Source organism: Lepisosteus oculatus, chromosome 1 (genome assembly GCF_040954835.1).
Source record: "Lepisosteus oculatus isolate fLepOcu1 chromosome 1, fLepOcu1.hap2, whole genome shotgun sequence".
Classification (NCBI taxonomy): domain Eukaryota; kingdom Metazoa; phylum Chordata; class Actinopteri; order Semionotiformes; family Lepisosteidae; genus Lepisosteus; species Lepisosteus oculatus.
In genome coordinates, this window is record NC_090696.1 from 72,274,174 (window position 1) to 72,295,427 (window position 21,254).

Below are 21,254 nucleotides of genomic sequence, written 5' to 3' on the forward strand. Positions count from 1 at the left end.
AACAAACTGGGCATAGTCATTTCTCAGAAAAATGTCTGAAGGAAGATTTTCAGAAAAAGTACAGTAAATGTCAAATATGAAATATGAACATATCTCATCTGTTCTCCTAGGTGAGGTCGTTTGAATTGCAGTGGTCACCTGTTTTGTGACATGCCCAAGTAAATTTTTGCTTTGATGTGAATTTGTGTATCTAAAGGAAATAATCTGAAATACAACCAAATAATCACTGAGGACATATTATTAAAACTAGCTGTTGCTTGCATGAAAAAAAAAAACATTTTAGAGTTGTTTGAAAACTTTGCATTCTTCCCACTTTCAAATGCTTAAAAAATACAAATAGCTGAATTATAAATAAAGAATAAAAGATGTTACTGTCATCAGAAATAAAAATTACGATTGATAATTTTATTTTATTTTTTAAACTTAATTACTGTGCATTGGAAATTGTATATTGTATATTTGTTAGAAGCTGCATGCAATGAAGTTGCATTGTGATTCCAACCAGCAATGGTAAAATCATTATTTTTAATCTTGAACAAAGAAGATTATGAGAGAACCAAACTCAAGACGTCAAAATCTTAAAAAGCCTAGATAAAAGCAGTACTACTGAATGAAAGTCTTCAGAATCAACACTGAAATATGAACCAGAAGGCACAAATAGAAACTACATGCACAGGAAGTGCATTTTAAAACAGAGAACAGGTGGCACTTCCTGCTGTGGGGTGTGGGAGTGTGCAAGAAGCTGCCTAGCCATATCAGCTAGCTACTGAAAAACTGAATTAGACAGAGGGACAGAATGGTCTCTTCTTGTTTGTAACCATTCTAGTATTCTTATATCTGCTAAAGTACAATGATCTGTTTGCATGCTTGTCTTCCTGGTGTCCAAGCCAATGGTGGGGACACAAGCGAACAGTTGTTCACATAGGGGCACCGTGTGATCAATAGCACACATGAAGGTTGGTGACCTTCAACCATCCTTGTAAAAAACAATGTCATTACAAAATGATGAATTGACATATCAGACGAAACATTAACACTCAAACTCACTTCATGCATCACATGTTTAACTTGCATGTTGGGCTATCTCTTCAAGGTGTTTCAGTGTAAGTTAAGATTTTCATTACCAAGTCTTTTGTTGATGTTGGGTATTTTCCAAGCACCACCTTTAAGACCAACTAACAGATTGCTTCAAAGTGTTGGACTGTTAAGTGTTGCTTATTGCCTTTGTTTTGAATTCTAAACTACCACAATGCAAGCGAATTTGCAAAGCCCTGTCATAATAGCGAAATGACCACCTGTTAGATGAAACACCCCCTTTTTTTTAAATGAAGCAAATGCCTGCAAAAAAAATAAGTATAGAAGAACAATTACAAATGTTATTTAATAACCGTCCAATGTCACAAAGGTGTTCTTTGGTCCAGAAACCTTGGGATTCTCAGTTTGTCTAAGGAGGACCCCAGAAAAGGCTTTCTTTTTTTTGCAACCAGTCCTGCAATCCTGGTTTTGTTCTGGTGCCACTTGAAAGCTTATCAGGGCCACCTACAGTCATGCTTTCGGTTGTATAAGCAAGTGTAACCCTTGTTTGTAATAGTTACGAACCGAAATGAAATCCCGTGTTTAAAAATCGCCTTCCGTCTTGCGCAAGACCAGCCGGGGAAACCGGAAAACCATGGGGCGCCATGACCCCCCGAAAGGTGAAGGAGGTCCTGTCACTTTAAAAATCACCTCTGGCCCTGTGAGCAGCCACGTTTCGCCACGTCTCCGCGCCTGCGCAGCGCGGTGTTCCAGTGCTGTTCCGGGGTAGCTGTGTGTGTCAGTGTCCCACAACAAGATCGGTCTGGGGGGGAAAGGGATCGAGGATCGGAGTAACGCTTGGGATCGCAGTACAACCAGCCGCGGCCCCGGTCATTTTCATAACACTAAAGCGCTTCGGCTTGGTGGGGGGAGACATGAATTTCCTGCGGGGAGTGATGGGAGGGCAGCCGGCCGGGCCGCAGCCTTCGGGTGCAGAGACGGTGAGTCTTGTCACGTCGCGGAAAGGCAGGAGCTGGGGTGGTGGTGGGGGTGCTCGGGTCTGGCGCCCCAGTCGAGTCGAGACTGACCCAGCTCCTGTCGGGATTGGCACCGTGGTCTTTTAGAGAGTATACCAGCGTGTCCGTCGGCTCGGTGGGTAGGAGGAGGAGGAGGAGGAGTTGGGGGGTGGGGGGGCGTCGTGCTCGCCGTAATTTCTCCAGCCTGACACAGGAGGGAAAAGGGCAGGAAAAAGTGTTACGATGAGGACTAAGATGCATCCGGGCTGGACGGAGCTAGCTGTGGGAGTGTGGGGGTGGTTTGGTTTGCACCGGGACGGCTCTAGTCAGCCCCAAGGACGGATCGGGATCAAGCCTGGAGCAGCGAACCTGAAAAAAAAACCAACCCATTCGCTCTGTCGTGTCTTATAAATGAGGGGTGTTATGATATTATGATTTATTGCCGCTATAAAGCCGATGCTTATTCGCTTTCTCCTTCATCTCAAATAAGCCTGCTGGTGCTATTATTATTGGGACCCCCCCCACAAACGTCTTAACACTAACAGCACCTGTCACCGCAGGTCAGTCCCGGTCGCTGCGATGGCGTTGACAAAGTGACAGTTAGTGGGATCGTTTCCCAGTCCATATTATCCTCATTTTCTTTATAACCCCCTGTCTCCGCTTGGAGGTACGGCTCAGGCTTTTGTTGGGAGGCGTGAGGATCTGTCGATGGTAGATTGGGTCGCTGTCAGCTGCTCTCAAGATAACGCGTGTAACTGTGATGAAGGAATCGTTTCCTGACGGACTCCTGCTTGTCATGGGTCCGAGCTGTGGCTGGAAAACAAATGCATATCTGTATTGACAAAGGAAACCTTGCATGTTTCTACCTGGGTGCAAAATGCAGTACTATAATAGCCGAAGCGGCCGGAGCGTACCCATGCTTGCGTCTGGGTCATGATAACTGCCATTATCAGATCCGGCGGAAAATTGGGAGGATAAACAACTCTGATTTTGAGCAGCCAGCTGTCTCTGCTATGATGTAGGCTATTTTCAGAATCATCCCGATGCATGACGATTCTGCTTTTCCTTTTCATGTCATGTCCCCTGTTCCTCTGCCGGATTCTGCCTTTTAGCTTTAAAACGGCAATTTAAAAAGGCGTGTTGGTTATCAACACGTTAAGCAACACTTTAAATATCTTTCCTAATCAGTATGATCGAACTTCAGCCTTGTTTTTTTTTTCACATGTCTGTGAACAACGGTTATTACATTGTTTTTGTACTATGGATTGTGTCTTTTGATCCTAGATTTATTTTAACCTTTACACCAGTGAAATGTACATTTGTTTCAGTTTTATTTAATGGAAAATATCTTGATGGTCTGGGTCTCCGTAGCACACTGGTCTTCAGTCCTGGTTACGAAGACCAACAAAACCAAGAGTCGTCAATGATTAAAAACTTGGAAATGGTTATCAATACTAAATAAGTAAATACTTTGGTCGTTGAACTCATAACATGCACAAGTAGAAAACTGGAGTCTTGGGTCCTCGTCTCTTCAGGAATTTGGATTAGAGCTACAAATTCTTAGTACACAAGTTATGCGTTTTACACACAACCAGTTTAACAGTTCAGCTTTGTCTACTAAAACTGGTGTGCCCTGTTTTTATGCTATCAGCTGTTGACAGAGGCATTGACAGTTTTTTTAAACCTTTGTCATTCTTCAGCTGTTAGGGTCTCTTAAAAAGTAGTGAAGACCGACTGTCTTGTTTACATAATATCCCAAAGCAAAAACTGTCTAGATCACACAATACACAGTGTGCTAAGGACATATGTGGCTTTCAGATGTAGTCTTCCTTCAAAGCACAAAACTCTTTGAAACAGTCTTAAGATCCCCTGGAAGTGCATTGTGCATTGCATTGCCCTAGAAAGTATCTTAAGATACGTCTGAAATCTTTGTTTGGGTACAGGACTTCTCGTAGTCTGTTATACAGTACTTTTTGAATGTTCTGATGTAATTATTAGAATACTGTCATTAATCTTGACGGATATATTTAAGCTTTAAGTCCCAGTATTTGCTGTAGACATTTATCTTGTTCTATGGTATGCTCTTATCATATGCTACAACATTCTTCTAGTCCACATGCATTCATAACAGACATTTTTTAATTTTTTCCAAAGTTGGGTGCTGAACGTACTCTGTTTACTGTGAAGGAGACATACTCTAGTGATCTCATTTCAGTTCGATTCAGGTCCCTTGTATGGTCCAGCTTTGTTGTTTATACGTATGAAACGGTTTCGCATCAGGGTTCTCCTTATTACTGACTCTTTTAGTACTTGTTTAAAAATAGTGAAAGGTAATATACAGTACATGGCCTCTATTGTGTGTTGTTCTTTGTGCAGGGCATGTTCATGTTTCATATGAATGAGGAATGCTGTGCATTGATTTGAAAAATACTGATTTCTGTCTTTTTTTTCCCCTTCAAATGCCAGATTCAAAAACTGTGTGACAGAGTAGCTTCATCCACTTTGCTGGAGGACCGCAGGGATGCAGTCCGGGCTCTGAAGTCTCTTTCAAAGGTACGCAGACAGGACCAGATAATAATAATAATAATAATAATAATAATAATATAAAGTCTGAACTCACGGACGGATGTAGACGTAGTTTAAGAAACCTCCAAAAAAATAAACATTTCTTCAACTTGACATATTTTTGTAGTTGATGGTGACTGTTTTTCATTCTCTACTTATATAAACATTTGTGTTGACCAGAATTTTTCATCAGTTTACATGTCTCTTCACCTTGTTTGCTGATTGTCAAGAGAAGTCTTTGAACTATTAATTGTTAACAAAGGGTTTTCTATATCTCTATGAAGTCGCGTCATTCCCTTCCGTTTTGATTAAATCAGCAGCCTGTTGGTCTTGATTTTATTTTCTGATTTTGAGCTCCATTGATCTTGTTTTCTCAGTGGGAGACATGTTTAGGTTGTGATTTGGGATGGATTTCTGCATGACCAATCATTCAAGAGACAGAGGGGTTCATAGGGGACCCATTTAGGAAACCCAACTTTACAATAGGACATCCATATCCCTATTACTGGTAAACACGGATATCATTTTAAAGATTACAAATTGAGTTGTTCGGTCATTTTATAATGTGGAAAAAAAGCTGTGTAAATGAGGTCATTTTTTACCTTGAACCTTTCTCAAAATGTTTCAAATACATTTTTACAAATTGTAGTCTAAACCTTTGTTTACATATTTTACATCATTTTTGTGTTGTTCCTCTCTTGAGGCACTTTGAGTGCCTGTAACCTGCATGGGTGGATCACTCATCTCCAGAAATCACAGTCTAACATTTTCTCTCCTGGCAGACATTAATGGAAATTTGTTTATTAAAACCTAAAGGGGTGAGGGTGCAACTGCCCATTTTGTGATTGATTTCCTAGCATAGTGTTTTTTGTTCTGCATAATTCCTTGAATTGGTCAGTGGTGTTCAGTTATTTTTATTTTTTGACGTTGGAGTCTAAAATAATTCTTTATGTCCCCAAAAACATTATATCCCCATGTTAAGACAAGAACTGTATTGTCCTAGATCCATTTTGTCTGATTAAAATAATGACCTCATTTTAACATATATGTGGTTCTTTCAAATTGCCAACTGTTTTTCATTTTAAGCAGCTGGGATTGAATACTTCTATGTGATCTGGCACTTTTAAATATGCTTTTAAAACCTGATGGGTTTAATCTCTTTAAGTACTTAGATGACAAGACTAAAAATAAATTATCTCAAAGCTGGTGTAGTTTTGACTGTTGTTGTATCCAGTTAGCTCTTTTATCTGCTAAATTCACCTGGATGATTACGATTTGGTACTGGTTTGTTTTAAGAGTGATGGTTGCGTTTGGAAATGTTTTCTTCTTCTGGGCAGAAAGTTTATAATTCACAGATACTTGGAGAGCTGCCAAAGATCCTGATGTCCTTCTTCAGATTGCAAATTCAGTTTTTAGTTTGCAAAATCAAAAGGAATAATTTGGTGATTGTTTTCTGAATTGTCAGTTATCGGTCCATCACTTTGCCTGACCAACAAAGGTCTCTCCCCTGACTGGAAGTTAGGTCCTACAGCCAGGGGTTTCTGGGTGGGATTTGGTTTGTGTTTGAAGGTGGCTTGTGATCAGCCTGAGTGCTAGCATTGCGAGGTGGGTTTCGAGTCAGATCGTCTTTAGCATGCTTTGTGACAGAGGTCCCCGTGGCTTGCAGACCCAGTGAGAGCTCACAGCATTATCTTTAAAGGCTGACCTACAGGAGCTACGTATCTGTCACATTTTCTACGTGCTGATCCTGTTATGTGCAAATTATTGTCCATAATACAGTCAGCACTGGGGGTGCATACAGCAGCACATCAGAGTGCAAGTGATTTATTTTAGCCTTCTCAAACATATTTTACCTTCCTCGTCACCATTATTTTTGTGTGGTCAGGTATTCTATTTACAAATGCAAATGAAGCTATTGATAATCAAATGCTGCTGCTGGCAGTGCTTCAGTCAAGTTTTGTGGTAAAGGCTGGACTAACTGGCCTGACATCTGGGCCCTGAGTATGAGGAAAAGATTTCGACCTTTCAGGAAGGTGTTATGTGTAACCACCGCTCTGCCTAGCCACGTGAGGCAGAAGCTGATTTAGTGGCTTTGTTCAAGAGGCAGCTTGACTAAGTCTTTGGATCAATAAGATATAGGTAATGAAATGAGTGTAATGGACTTGCAGCACTCCTCTTCAATGTGGGATGTCAGCCACCAACATTACAAAACAATCCCAATAATGCAATACAAATCATTCATATCAGAAACATAAGTAGGCCTGATTGGGGAAAATACATACACAAGTTTATGGAATTGTTAAGTCCAGAATTTGTGGGGACTTGATTAGCCAGTTACAGTAGTATATAGATCTGTTATGCATACCTAAATACACTGGTGTGGTAATTGGTCTCCTTTAGCCCTTTTTCTGCTCTTGAATAGTCTGGAGTTCAGTCTGGCGTACCTGAAGTGGATAACTTGGCTTTTTTTTCAACAAACTGGATGAGATAAGGCTGGATAAAATTCTTGGATCGACTATGGCAGCTGAGGAGACGAAGGGCCGACTTTTGTTTCTTATGCTCGTATTTCGCAAGGTTGCCAAACACTCAAATGCACAGGCTTGACCTTGCATTATAGGCTGAAATTACAGTGCATTTGATTTGCATTACTGGGACTATATAGTATGCAGGACTATACTATACTTTAGCATTTATACCTGATTGCATGGTGTTGTCACCATCTGTGAACAGTTAACGCTGTCCTCTATCCAGGGCGATTGAGAAGTGAGTGTTATGACGCTGGACTGCAGTGCAGGGATGAAGGAATGGAAGCACGATTGCTTTGTCAGGGGAAAGCTGCCCTTCATTGTTCCACAGGGATGTGGTGGACGAAAGGGAGTTTAGCACGAGGAATGCATTGCAGATGATCTTGGGTCTGCGGAACTGCAGATACCACCAGTCCCGCAAAAACTAGCTGTGAAGTGGGAAACATGAAGTGCTGTCTCTGACAGATCAGAGCTCCCCGACTTACAGAAGACTTTGGCATTTATTTTTGGAATGAATTGCAATTATTGCTGAATATCTTGACCTGTCAAAAGTTTCTACCAAATAGTAAATCTCTGCATTAAAGACACCTTACCACCCGAGACCTTAAGTCCAGTTGTTCCAGCTTATCAACTCTGTTGCAGCAGAGCTTGTGTCATCATCAGTAACCAGAAAGTGACGTGGTTTTTCCAAGGTGTAGCTAATGATGGAAACTGGAGACAGAGACATAATCGGAACAGTAGGAGCACCTAGAAGATTAGAATGGCTCTTGATTATAGCATTTTGGCCTATATAGCCAAACAACAATCTTGATTAAAGCTGTTAATAGCTAACCAATCAGGGGATTACACTCAGCCATTTCTTAGAAGAAGCCAGAGCATCAGATTTGAGTGTATAGTTGGGAAACCTATAGTGGATATGAGAAATACTTATGTCAGAAACCTTCTAAATACCATGTCATATGGTTTGTATGCATTATTGTGATTGCTTATTCAGTTTATTTATTGCTTTTTTTAAGCAAGTCCTACCTTTTTCGAAATCTCCTGAATCTTATTTCCATTCAAGTAATCTTTTATTCATATTCCAGCCTGAAGACGTTCCACATTACATCCATAGCCGGTCAAGATAATGGTCAGCATTCTCTGGGACCCCAAAAAAGGGGTGCAGTTAATTCATGGCATTGCTATTACGTCATGCAAAAATGCCGCTACTTGTCAGTATCTCTAAGCATGCTATCAGGTTGCTGTTCAGTTGCACGGCAGTGCTCTTATATTTCCAAGGTCAGAGGTAACTGGATGTTTTTGGCCAACTTGGGTCTGAATAGTTGAATCATTATTTTTGTCCCTCTGAACCCCAGTGGCCGTTACTCATCTGAAATCTGTGCTGATCTGCACGTGGTTTCATGATGATGTTTAATTGAAGTTCGCTGATGCCAGGTGGATAAAGATGAGTTCTGTCAGTGGATAATTGGAAGTTTAAAGGACAGATGGACTGAGTACTTTGTGATGAACGGTGACTAATTCAAGAAAGAAATTATAATTTTATATGTACCTGAATTTCACAACATTGTGAACATCCCTCATATATCCAGATCTTAATGTTCTACAACATAACAGGTAATTTCCCAATTATAGCTCTTTACAAAATTCCCTTTATAAATAATTGTTTTGTCCTACAGAAATATCGTCTTGAAGTTGGTACGCAGGCGATGGGTCACCTGGTTAACATATTACAAGCAGACAGGTATGTAACATTGCAATTACTGCAATGTTTGGAAGTTATAAAGAAAATTGCAATTTTACCCTGATGTTTCTTCAAAATGTCTGGATCATTCACTCCATTTTCTCTTTATTGTAGATCAGACTCAGAAATCATTGGATATGCGTTGGAAACTCTGTACAATATGATCTCTAATGATGAAGAGGAGGAACCAGGTATTTTATGTTTTCAATCTTTAACCTGTATTAGAGTTTTTCAGTTCTAAAACGCCGCTTGAGATATGCCAAATATAAATAATGAAATGCAATAAATATATGCAGCATTTCAGATGTAATTATTAGATGTAATAAGATATTATATGTAAAGTGTAGAATCACAAACGATCATGTTTTTAAGCTTTATTGATACCAATTCTACTATGATTATCTCCAACACATCAAGAAGGAAGCATTTCCCATATATATTTAGTCTTTGTTCTGTTAGCATCTCAAAACTCACTATATCTTGCGATTAAAAAAAAAAAAAAAATCTTTTATTGAATTAATTTGGGAAGACCTGATACACGATCTTGCCTGAAACAGCTAGGAAAGTTCCAGGTTGATTTTTTTTCCCTTTGTTTGAAGTTTTTTGTCTTGTTAACAATTGTCTCTTCGCTGATCAACTTTCTTCTCTTCCATGTTTAATTGTGCAGAGGAATCAGAAGGTAATCAAATTTATTTTTGCATGATGCTTCTTAACATGTAACCACTACTACTTACAGATTTTACCAATTATATTTCTGTATAAAAACATGGATTTGAAATTTTGACAATTTCTGAGGAAAGCATGCAATTTATTTGTGTCTTATGTGGGTTGACATTTCTCTGGAGGATGATAAAAGTATTAAAGCGATATTATAATCAGTGTTTTTACATTTATATGTTAATGAAAACCGAAATACTCTACGAACCTTTACAAGTTGCAGATATATCCCGGAGGTGGTACTGTTTATAGACCTGTGAGAGTCTTTGCAAAATGAAAATACATTTTAAGCCTTTAATCTGATCAGTACCTCTCTTGGAAATGTGTAAGTAAAGAACACAAGTAGAGGCAAACAAAATGAAAATTCCAGTTAGCTTGGGAGCATCTCGTATAAGAAATGTAGCAAAAAAAAGAATTTGGAGTCCTCAGCTAGTTGTCGCATTTACCAAAACACTTTTTCATTTGTAAAGATGTTAGTTAACTCTTTGAAATTAGTGTCATTGCAGATTTTTGTCTACATGGCATGAACTGCCCAGAATGTGAGCTAATACCTGCACATATTTTTAATCAGAATTTAAGATATTTTCCTGACGTACTTAAAACCGGAACTGTATACAGTCTTACTGTAATGAACAAAACAAATCCATAAGAGGTGCTGTGTTTTTTATCCAAAGAGTTTTTTCAGCAGAACTTTTCATGAACATTTCTTAGACTAAAATTGTATTTTTTTGTAAAAGTGCTGATTTGTAAATTACAGAGGAATAAATTGAATATAAGGAAAGTATGGACCACTCACCCTTAACAGCAGTCAGTGAGTTTTTGCAGTCCAATATTTTTGTAAAACATCCAGTGTGGGAAGGGATTTTGGCTTCATTCCCCTTCTCGTCTTTACAGATGGAGATTCCTCAGGTCTGGGAAAGCGAAACAGTAAATCCGTTATGTTGGGTTAGTAGACAGCAACAGGACTTTCACCAAAGTCACATAAAGTAGTGGATAAAGGTCTTTTAAATTGCATTTTAATCCAAGACCAATACTTTACTTCTACAGTACTAACCACTGAATATTGTGTAGTCTGAACACACTAAAATAATGTGGCCCTTACTCTTTCACTCACATTTGTGTTTTTAACCTTTAAATGGGTATCGTGAGTATCACTAAGAGGTTTTTTTGTCATTTGTTTTCATTTACTCAAAAAAAACGGATGTGTGTTTTGTTTCATACTTGCTGATTATCTTATAAGAATACTGTTTTACAGGTGGTGGGCACACCCTATAAGAGCTATTTTAACACTCTCACCTAAACTTAAAAGCATGCTTGTTTGCTTACACTCAGATGGTCAAAAGCTTGCATCAGCAAAAGAGTTCAGATATTAATACTTACATGTTAGTTTTCACATGTGTTTTTTTAAAAACAAAATACAGTTCTGCTTCCAGGTCTCGGTATGAAATATTTTAAGAATGGATGAAGAACTATGACTATAATCAGGGCCTGAGTCCGCTCAGAAGGTCTGCAATGAATGCTCCAGCCTTCATTGTCTTGGACAGAGCCGTTCTGAAAGGTCTAGGTGGCTCCACTCTCTCTGTCTGCACAGGCCTGAGCACAAATTAAGCCCTTTGGCTCTGTTGAAGTTTCTTAGTTTCAGTGTTACATGATTGTAGGTGTTTAAATATAAAATGCAACATTAAACACAGCTTGGTAGATGCTTGTTTGCAGCAACATCTTGTAAAAGAAACAGGGATTTAAGGACATTGTTTTATTTGGGAATGGTTTTCTGTTATTCCTGCTGGGATAGGAATAACGTAGCTGGAGCTTAAGAGCAAGTTTTGAATGTTTAATGATCCAACTGCCATATGACTGTGTGACAGGTGAATATCGATACAAACATGTAATTTAGTACCGTAACTACACTTTATCAGGTAGTTTGCTTTCAGGTTAAATCCATTCAAGGCAATCCTTGATAAACATGCCGCTAAACTCTGGGAAAAGAATTGTTAGCACAAATGACATTTGCTCCTTCCAATTGTATACTATGCATACATTTGTCAACAAATGCTTAAAGTCTCCTGAGTAAAAAATCCTAGGCAAAATATTAATAAAGTGCTTTGGAAGCCTTTTTTAAGATTGTGTGCAGAATCTCAAAGCACAAAAATGTGCACATTTGAAAGGGTATTGTTGATATATACAATGCTGTACAAAAGTCATAGACACTTTGTATTGTTCTACTCAATTTCATTAAGTATGTTGGCTGCCTTCTGCTGAAATCTTGGATATTTTATTTTAAACAATTGTTAGTCCTGGTAGTTTGTAGTATAATGGGTATATTTTTGACTTTATGGATGTGTAGAGAGGATAAAAGGATGTTGTTGATGAGGAACATCTGACAGTTGGATTTAAGAGGTAAATGTGGTAGATTTAGCAGCTATGACATTTCATGCAAGTTAAATATTGTTAAATGACAAGTCTGGTTTCTTCTCACACAGACTCTGCTGTGTTAATTTCTGTTACTTGTTATACGCTGGTGTGACTTGTCGTAACAGTAGATAACACTAGTGGAGGCATTACGTATATTTTTAATGCTCATGACATTCCTGATTGAATCCTGATGGTCTGTCATTTACACAGCAGTAATATAAGTAAGAACTCAATTTGAACATGAACTTGGAGTACATGGAATAAAATCATGTTTTGTACAGTAGTTGTTTTAAAAATCAGACCAGCAGGCTGCTGTTGCTGAAATGACAATCCTGATAACAGCTAATGAAACTAAGAGCAGCATAGCTCTAGGGGACAGACTTTGTTGCTAACAAGAATCTACTAGATTTTGCTGAAGTGACACGGAATGTCATAACTCAAAAACTGTCTTGCTTGCATTGATATTCTAGCTTCTGCTACAAAATAGTTATTTGGCCTTTAAAGTAAATGTCCTTTTTGCTCTGTAGTTTTGTCACATTTCACTGATATCACAGGTTTCTGCATTAAAGGATCGTTTCTGTTTTTCTTTTCTATATTTTCCCTGTTACCCTCCTCTTTTATTAATTTTTGCCCTCCGTTATAACATGTTCAGTCCTTGTGGATATAGAAGACTTGTTCGACTTGTTGCCCAAGTGTGATGTTTTTTTTCTTGTTTTGATGCAGAGGAGAATTCGCAGAAGCAAGCTGATGATCTGGGGGTGCAGTTCACCGAGATATTCATTAAGGAACAGGAGAACGTCACTCTGCTCTTGTCACTTCTGGAGGTGTGTCTTCACCAGGCACCGCAGATTTAAACCCACTCTGCCACTGGAAAAGGGATTAAAACTTTATTTCTGTGTTAGGCTGTGTCATTTTTTATATGATTTAAAATGAATTAAACTTTCATTAGTATTGACACAAGATCTTTCATTATATTAATGTTTAGTATGTATTCGTCTACATACTAAACTGGCATGTAAGGTGTTTGGTTTTAATACACTGTCTCTTGACCATTTTTAGTTTTTGCCAGTTTTTTCGCAGTTACAGTACATTGTGACTTTTGTAAATTGCTTTATCTCATTGGTAATTGAGTACATTTTGCTTTTCTTTAAAACTTTTTTTTGACCTTGTTTATGACTTGACAAAGGTGAGAAACACATTAACATTCGAGAGCAACTATGGTTTAAACTGCATATAAGGAAGCATGGTGTCATTTAAGAGCTCTTCAGTCATCTGTGGAAATATTGACGGTTTGTGAATTGTGCTTTCTCAGGAGTTTGATTTCCATGTGCGCTGGCCAGGAGTGAAGCTTCTTACGGCCCTGCTGAAGAACCAGTGTGCTCAGGTTCAAGGGGTTATCCTTGTCAGTCCAATGGGTTAGTTCAGGTTATAGGTTTTAATTCCATCTTTTAATGCTGCTACTCTTCAAGCAAAGAAATGTGCAGGAATATTTGCAACAGAAACAGATGCTGCAGTACATCAGTACATCTGTTATAATTTCAGCACACAAGCCTCTGCCTTCATAAATTTTTGCCTTTGGCATTATTAAGCAAAGGCTGCTATATTATTGGTAGATGGTTTTAGTACACATGTAAACTTAGTTTGTTAAAATATATTTTTAAATACTTAGTTTTTTAACCTCAGTTTCTCTGTGTGTTTGCAAGAAAACAACACTGCTGTAAGAGTATTATTTTTTGACCTGCCAGAACTTTAGTTGTCATTTTTTTTCCCTTTCGCACAGGTGTTTCAAGACTGATGGATTTATTAGCCGACTCAAGAGAAGTTATACGAAATGACGTAAGTAGTAAAGTTTAGTGTCTGCAGTTTGTTTTTCAACCCCAAGACCTAAAGCATTGGAAAATTACTGGCACTGGCACCCGATTAAAAAAAAAAAAAAAAGTATTCTTTTCTTCTCTTTTGTAGGGTCTGTTGTTGTTGCAACAGCTGACCAAAGGAAATGCGGCCATTCAAAAAATAGTTGCTTTCGAAAATGCCTTTGAGCGACTGCTTGACATCATTACTGAAGAGGGTAACAGTGACGGAGGTAAGCAGGTGGCAGAAGTGGGATATTTGATTAAGCCATACACCTTTTTCTCATTGTGAGAATGAGTCATTTATTTCAGACCGTCTCTAAATTTCAAGCTTAAAGGTGATGTTGAAAATCAAGTAGTGATTAACAACTACAAGGAAAAAGAAAAGCAGACAGGGTGCTCTTTTTCACACAGATAGAAATAAAATAAAAACGTAATGTTATCCTTGAGTGTGTGTGTGTCAGATTTCTCTATAAATAACAGGAACTGATTTAGAAGTAAAATAGGGTTATGGATTTGCCTATATGAAATGGTAAACTGCTATCCAAGCCCCATGTGTGTACCCTCATAAGCTAGGTTGCTGACAGGCAGCTGAATGTCATGGTGTGTGTAATGTACTGTCCGTGGACAGTGACGAAGATCCCTCTGTCACAGTCTCAATTAATGACGTTTGCATACAAAGTTGGTCAAAGGCCCCGAGAGTCGCTCTGTACTGTAGGCTTGCCGTTACCCTTGGTGTATTGGACCCACTTGACCAGCTTCAGCCTGAAACTCTTATTACTTTCAGGCATCGTGGTAGAGGACTGCCTTCTGTTGCTACTGAATCTTCTGAGGAACAACAGCTCCAATCAGAACTTCTTCAAAGAGGGCTCCTACATCCAGCGAATGAAGCCCTGGTTCGAGGTGGGGGACGATAACTCGGGGTGGTCAGCGCAGAAGGTGACCAATCTCCATCTCATGCTGCAGGTAAGGGAGGCCCTTCCCATGTAACAGAGATGACAGACATGGGGAAAGGTGAATTCCTTAACCCAGCTCGGCGTCTCCAGCCTTTAAATGGCTCCGTGTTTGCTCACTTCTGCGTTATCATGGAATATTGTACTTCTGCCCCTTGTCTAGACTGATGCTGACATCTACTGGAACACACGTGATTCTGCAGCTCAGTGCGTTGCAGTACAAAGTGCTGATGGTTCAGTACAGTAAACTGCAGATTAGAGTCAGGTTGTGATTGTTTCTGTAACCAATGAAGGCTTAACTGTGAAGAGTTGTTCTATCATGCTGTTTCTCTTTTTACTCTTGTGGTCAGCTTGTCCGAGTGATGGTTTGTCCAGTCAATTCTCCGGGGGCTACAAGCAGCTGTCAGAAGGCGATGTACCAGTGTGGTCTCCTGCAGCAGCTCTGTACCATCCTGATGGCCACTGGTGTCCCTGCTGACATTCTGACTGAAGTATGAGCTTTTGTTTTCTTCTGATCTCTGGACATCTTCCTCAGTGAGAGTATTCTTTTGCAGCGCTTGGTGTCTCCAAAGCACTTACATTTATGCTGTTTAACTTAGCGATAACAGTCCACTTTAAAACAAAAAGGACCATTTACAGTGACACTTTCTGTAGGTCATTTCAGTGCTGGTGTTAAACAAAACTAAAGTACATTACTTTTCCTGAAAGTCTGCCATTTTTAAATCTTCCAGTCTGAGGAGAAAGCTATAAGCATCGCACCCCTTAGGTAGATTAAGCAATAAGAGCACATAAATGGTTTTGTCAGTTTATGGTAAAACAGATGAACAAAATATAGTTTGAGAGCAAGAGTCTGTTTCTTTCTCTGCTTTTTTGGTGTCATAGTATACTGAATCGAATATTGAATACCACTCTGTGGAGCTTCACTGAAGGCTGCTCACTGAGTGCGTGTTGTTTGTAGAACAAAAACAAAAGAAATGTCTGGGGGGAGGCGAAAAGCCAAAAGCTGTTTAAGATCAGGTTTCCCTCGCGATCTGAAAGCGGACGAAAATAAACTGAGAGGACGGAGCCAAGATGTAGAAGCATTTGGAGAATTTATTCATGTGTTTGACAATGAAGGCAGTGTCATGCAAAAGTGAACATGGAGCAAATCCCCTTGTTGCTGTGCTATGCTGCCTGTAACCAAAGTCACGAATTGTCGTATGTTGTCGTAAAGACAGAGTTTTTCTACAAACCCCAAAGTTGGCACGTGGAGATTAAGTGTTACGTCTGGCATGTCAGGTGCTTTTCAGAGTCGGCACCTGCAATAAAAGAGTGTCAGTCTCTAATTGCTGTTTTCCTACTTAAAATGCGTATCACAAGAAGAGAATATATGTAGCTCCTACGGTGCCTTCAGTGAGCCTGGGGGGATTTTTTTGGTTTAATTTTATTTAGAAGAGTCTAACTGTTATTTTGCAAGCTATCGCAAAGGGTTAACAGCTCTTTGCTTTGATTTATGTATATTAACAGATCCGAAAAAGCTGTAATAAAGTTGGCCGCTTACTGTTTGTATCTGTAACTCAGAATTGGCCACTGAATGGACTGTGGTTTTAATCCTTTCAGGAGATGATATAGTATTGCTTTTACATCCTGCAAAGTGGGTGGATGAAATAAGTTCCAAATTCCTAAACCCGGTACTTGAGAACCTGAAAATGATACTTTCTGACAATTTATCAAACATGTCTGATCCCTGATTTCCAGCAGTAAGTTCCATTATTAAACGGGCTGAAAAATGCAGCGTGTCCTTTCAGTCTGAGCTCTAAGCATACTTTGGTTTCTGTAAAGGAATACAGTACCTTTCTATACTTACCATTTCATCTGCAAAATAATGTATCCTGTTTATCAGCTTCCCATTTTTTAAGTGTTAATGGATTTATGTTTGCTCTTGTTATTGTAGAGCAGATGTATGTGGGACCCTATGACAGAATAATGACTGGTTATGTATTAAAAATAGTCTGGTCATCGTATCGCCACCTTCATCTAGAGATATCTTTGAATGAAAGGTATTGTCTCATCCCAATGATTAGAACAGCTACTGTGCAGCACAGCTGATACTGAGCTCCATCAACTTAAACATCATATTCCATTGTACTCTTTGTAAATAGTCTAATTTATGAAGATGAAGATACACCTTATATCATATTTTCTCTGCTGTGCTTTTTCTCCCTGTGCAGACCATTAACACTGTATCTGAGGTCATCCGAGGCTCTCAGGTGAACCAGGACTACTTTGCCTCAGTAAACGCCCCCTCCAACCCCCCCAGGTGGGATATTCCTCTTGTGCTTTTGAAGAGTTCAGTGCAAACAAACCGCTCCATAGTGCTGGCCGATTTCTCTCTGGACACTGGTCAAAACAAGTGACTGATTCTTTGGGAAACGGGGCTAAACTACTGGCGTAATCTTTTGGGGAAAACGGCAACAGACTTTTTTTGGGGAAACTGGGCTAAGTAGGCAACATTTTGGGGGAAATTGGACTAAACTAATCACATGATCTCTTTGGGGAAACTGGGCTAAATTATAGCAACACTTGGCACTGGATTAACTTGCACTGGGCCCTTTCTGGGAAACTTCATCCCTGGTTGTGCAAAGTATTTTTTTTCTAGGGCAGCTTTAAGCACAGTACCAGCATGAGTGCTAACATGGCTCCCTGATCTCCGCAGACCGGCCATTGTCGTGCTCCTGATGTCCATGGTGAATGAACGACAGCCGTTTGTTCTCCGGTGTGCGGTCCTCTACTGTTTCCAGTGCTTTCTCTACAAAAACCAAAAAGGCCAAGGAGAGATTGTTGCCACACTGTTGCCCTCAACTATTGATGGTGAGGAACTGTTGACTGTTTTTTTTTTTAAACTGTGGTATAAAATTAATGTATGTAAAGTACAGGTAAAAATGTCTTTATACGTAGAGCTACAAAAGATATTTTAAAGAGCTTTTCCTGTGGTATTGGATTGTGGTAAGAACTGGAATAGAAAGAAGTTTTTGTGTTCAGTGAAATGGAAACCCCTTTGAACGATTGCGAAGTGGGAACAAGACCCAATAAGGAAGGTTTTCAGATAACATTAACCAAAATTATAATCTGTTTTTTGGGTCAATTTGGTTTTCAGGGCATTTTTCATATGTGGATTGTGAAATTGGGTTTGGACATGCAAAACAAATCATTTTCAGCAATATATTGCTTTTTCCCTACTTTCAAGAAATTGTCTTCAACCTTTTTACATAGTAGTGCTCCCCTTTAACTGTTTGTGTCATTGTATTGTTTTTTAAAGGACTTTTATACATTAGTGTTTTTTCTACATTCAGTCTAGTCCTAGATTAATAAGGTTAATAAGTAGTTAACTTTTCAACCTAAAACCTTGTACACTTGAGCCGGAGATCCGAACAGCATACTGAACCGATTCCCATAACAAGAAGAATTGCGTGTAGCGGAATAGCGAATGTGCTCTTAACGGACGAATGACGACTGGGGGCTCGCTCACTCGTATCTCAAGGGGATTCGACTCAGGTGCAGCGAGTCACTCACTCAGCGGCAGCGCGGGGAAAGTAAAGCTTTCGTTTGGCGCGGTGTTAGACGCCGTACGCGGGACTTGGCTTGATGTGATCTCGGCCTTGTTTTCCCGCAAGCCAACTCGATCTCGGCCGGGCAGCTGCTGTGCGGGGGGCTCTTCTCGGCGGACTCCCTGTCGAACTGGTGCGCGGCGGTGGCGCTGGCCCATGCGCTGCAGGACAACCTGACGCAGAAGGAGCAGCTGCTGAGAGTCCAGCTGGCCACCAGCCTGGGCAACCCTCCCGTCTCGCTGCTGCAGCAGTGCACCAATATCCTCTCCCAGGTACGAGCAGACGGACGCCCGCACGCTCAGGGTCTGAAGACGCGCTTCCAGTGTCACGGCACTGGAGGGTGCCAGCTTTTTTTCTCCGGGGGTTTCTTCTTATAACGTTTAAAGGGGAACTGCAGTCCCAGTTTCTCAGACCGCTGATTAAATCTCGGTAACTAAATAAATTAATTGACGTTGCAGAAGAAAATGACAAATTAAGCACAAAACCGCGAACTTTGTGAAAGTACTGCAAGTCACCATGTTGTCACAAACTCACATTCGAGTTAACAATGAATTGCGCCGTAATGCTGCCCTTCCTGCTCACTAGTCACTGTAATGACTAATTTATTGTAATGTATGAGCGAATAAATACAAGTTGTCCAGCAGACATTTCACTGCAGGAGGGTTTTAATGTGATCTGCATGCAGAGTTAACAAGTAAGTAGTATTTGTTGGCCAAAAAGTCTCAAATTCGAAAGCAATATTTCTATTAGGTTAAAAGAGATGTGTTCACAAGCCTGTTTGTTTACAGTGTCACCGGACTGATTCACTTTGTTCTGAATCGCAGAACGTGGCGCGGCACATACCTGGAAATTTGGAGGTTTCACAAGTTCCTGTGTACATTTTACTTTTATTGCAGTTTGAAATGCACTCATAGGTGCTGATTCTTTCTAACCCCAAAAATGAAATAACATTGCAGTTCCCCTTTAAAAGGGTTATCTGTGATTTTGCACTTTGTCATTGTGCTCTCTCTCTTTCTCTGTGTGATTCTGTCTGTATGCCCGTGATAGTCTTGGAAGAGCCTTTTGGCTGGTTGATTTATACAGATCACATAGCACATGGTGGATTGCAGTATGTGGGAACAGTATTGTATCACCTTAGTGTTTACTGTTTCCCTCAATGGGGAAGCATTATCACCAGTTAAGTAAAGACACTCTTTCACATCCATGTCATAAGAAAAGGTTCAAGTTTCCTATCTGAGATGGTTCAAAGTGCAGGTACTGCATGAAACAACACAGGGATGGCTGATAAGTCAGTTTGAAAACCAGATGGTATTCTGAATTTGAACTCAAACTCCTCTTCACAGTTGTGCTGGGAGGCTGTCATGCATGCTTCTATTATGGCTTTGCATTGTCACCTCTAAAGTGCTTATTTGGGTTTGGGTATTTGTCATTCCTTATTATTTACTGATATTACATACATTATAGATATGTAATTTACAAAATTGAAACTTGCTAATGTAATAATTATGTCCACAACCATATATAGTATTGTAGCACGATAAACGCCCAATTTGCCTATTGCTAATAAATCCCAGGTTTATATTGTCTGATGAAATTCATAGGTGTAGGTTCTCATCTGGCCATTCCTGGTATGAGATGAATGGGGAAAATAACTTATTGTATGTATATAAACTTAAATACGAGCATGTTGACGTATTGTAGTAGCAGTTTATATTTGTATAATAGAATTAAACAATTAGCATTATCTTTGTGATCGCTTAAAAAAATAAATTCATACCTGCGTAATTAAAATTGGTTCAAAGACCATTTGGGATTGTCTTGACATCTGGACATTTTCAACATTTTATCAGCTTTTTATCCCAGTAAATCTCAGCATCTTAAAGAGAACTCGTGGTCTTTTACTGGAAATTGTTGTAAATGTTAAAAAAGCTGTTTGACTTCTTATTTTCAAAGCTCTAAAACCCATGTTAAGGCTTGAACTTGTGTTAAGACTGGCTCAGTAACCCGCAATCCATTCAATAACCAATTCAACAGACTTGCCTGGTTTAGATTTATGCTTTATGTTCAGGTCCCCATTGAAACGGATGCACATGCAGGATATTAAAAAGACCCATAGCTGATTGTTATCATTTCTACCTGTGTAATCAGTGGGGTTGTGTGGTTGGACAGGGGAAGAGGTTCGTAAGATGGCAGGAAGCACAAGGTGCCTCCCAGCCTTTTCCCTCTTTGAGCTCATGCTTGGCAGCCTGCTCTCTTGATGAGCTTGCAGCATTCTTGCTAAATGAACATTGTCATATTCTGGGCTCTGATCCTCCTGTCTGCCCTTGTGCCTTAAGGCTGAACACGGCTTTTAATTTGAACCCAGCACGCGCCCAGGATCATTAATCTCTTACCAAAACAGAGCTATTACAGCTGGAGGTTTCTGCCATGTCAGCTCGGCATGCAGAGAGAGGAGCAGGGGGGAGCCACTGGTGTTTTAGGATCTGACCACATCCTGTTTGGTGCTGTCTGTCCTGCTCATGTCATTGCTGTAGTCTTCCTCATGGCTTTTGAGGTGTGACTGGCTTTAGGGACCCATTTCTAAGAAATTCTTCCAGTGCAAAAGCTGTCAATTAACATGCTTTACTTATTGTAATGACTTACTGTTTAATGAAGACCTTACTGTTTAATGAATGTCAGTGAGTAAGCTCAGTGGGAGAGGATCCGGTGTGTTGGAGTGCTGTGTTTATACTGTACTAAGATGTGGAATTGGAAGGTGCCTGTTATGTCTGGGGACTCTTAGGACAGTACCTGGTGCACCTTCACACAGGGATTGTTCAGTATAAAACAGGTGGCCACACTAGTGGCTCACGTTTACTTCTTTTACATTCCTCA

The 21,254-nt window shown here is 39.8% G+C and overlaps 1 protein-coding gene across 8 annotated transcripts in view; it reads left to right on the plus strand.

Annotated features, from left to right (window-relative positions):
• Nucleotides 1-1,760: 1,760 nt before the first annotated feature.
• uso1 (USO1 vesicle transport factor) overlaps nucleotides 1,761-21,254 on the plus strand; it is a 30,145-nt gene continuing 10,651 nt past the window's right edge. For 2 of the 8 annotated variants that reach the window (XM_069192531.1, XM_069192537.1), the window contains exons 1-15: nucleotides 1,762-2,015; nucleotides 4,497-4,583; nucleotides 8,797-8,861; nucleotides 8,976-9,052; nucleotides 9,529-9,540; nucleotides 10,473-10,523; nucleotides 12,714-12,814; nucleotides 13,303-13,405; nucleotides 13,771-13,826; nucleotides 13,953-14,073; nucleotides 14,628-14,806; nucleotides 15,144-15,284; nucleotides 17,004-17,092; nucleotides 17,489-17,643; nucleotides 18,447-18,652. In XM_069192531.1, the coding sequence (XP_069048632.1) occupies nucleotides 1,950-2,015; nucleotides 4,497-4,583; nucleotides 8,797-8,861; nucleotides 8,976-9,052; nucleotides 9,529-9,540; nucleotides 10,473-10,523; nucleotides 12,714-12,814; nucleotides 13,303-13,405; nucleotides 13,771-13,826; nucleotides 13,953-14,073; nucleotides 14,628-14,806; nucleotides 15,144-15,284; nucleotides 17,004-17,092; nucleotides 17,489-17,643; nucleotides 18,447-18,652 (1,509 nt within the window). In that variant the 5' untranslated portion in view covers nucleotides 1,762-1,949. Of the gene's footprint in view, nucleotides 2,016-4,496; nucleotides 4,584-8,796; nucleotides 8,862-8,975; nucleotides 9,053-9,528; nucleotides 9,541-10,086; nucleotides 10,118-10,472; nucleotides 10,524-12,713; nucleotides 12,815-13,302; nucleotides 13,406-13,770; nucleotides 13,827-13,952; nucleotides 14,074-14,627; nucleotides 14,807-15,143; nucleotides 15,285-17,003; nucleotides 17,093-17,488; nucleotides 17,644-18,446; nucleotides 18,653-21,254 lie in introns of those variants that run through there. The other 6 variants (XM_069192536.1, XM_069192538.1, XM_069192535.1 and 3 more) reach the window with 6 other exon arrangements.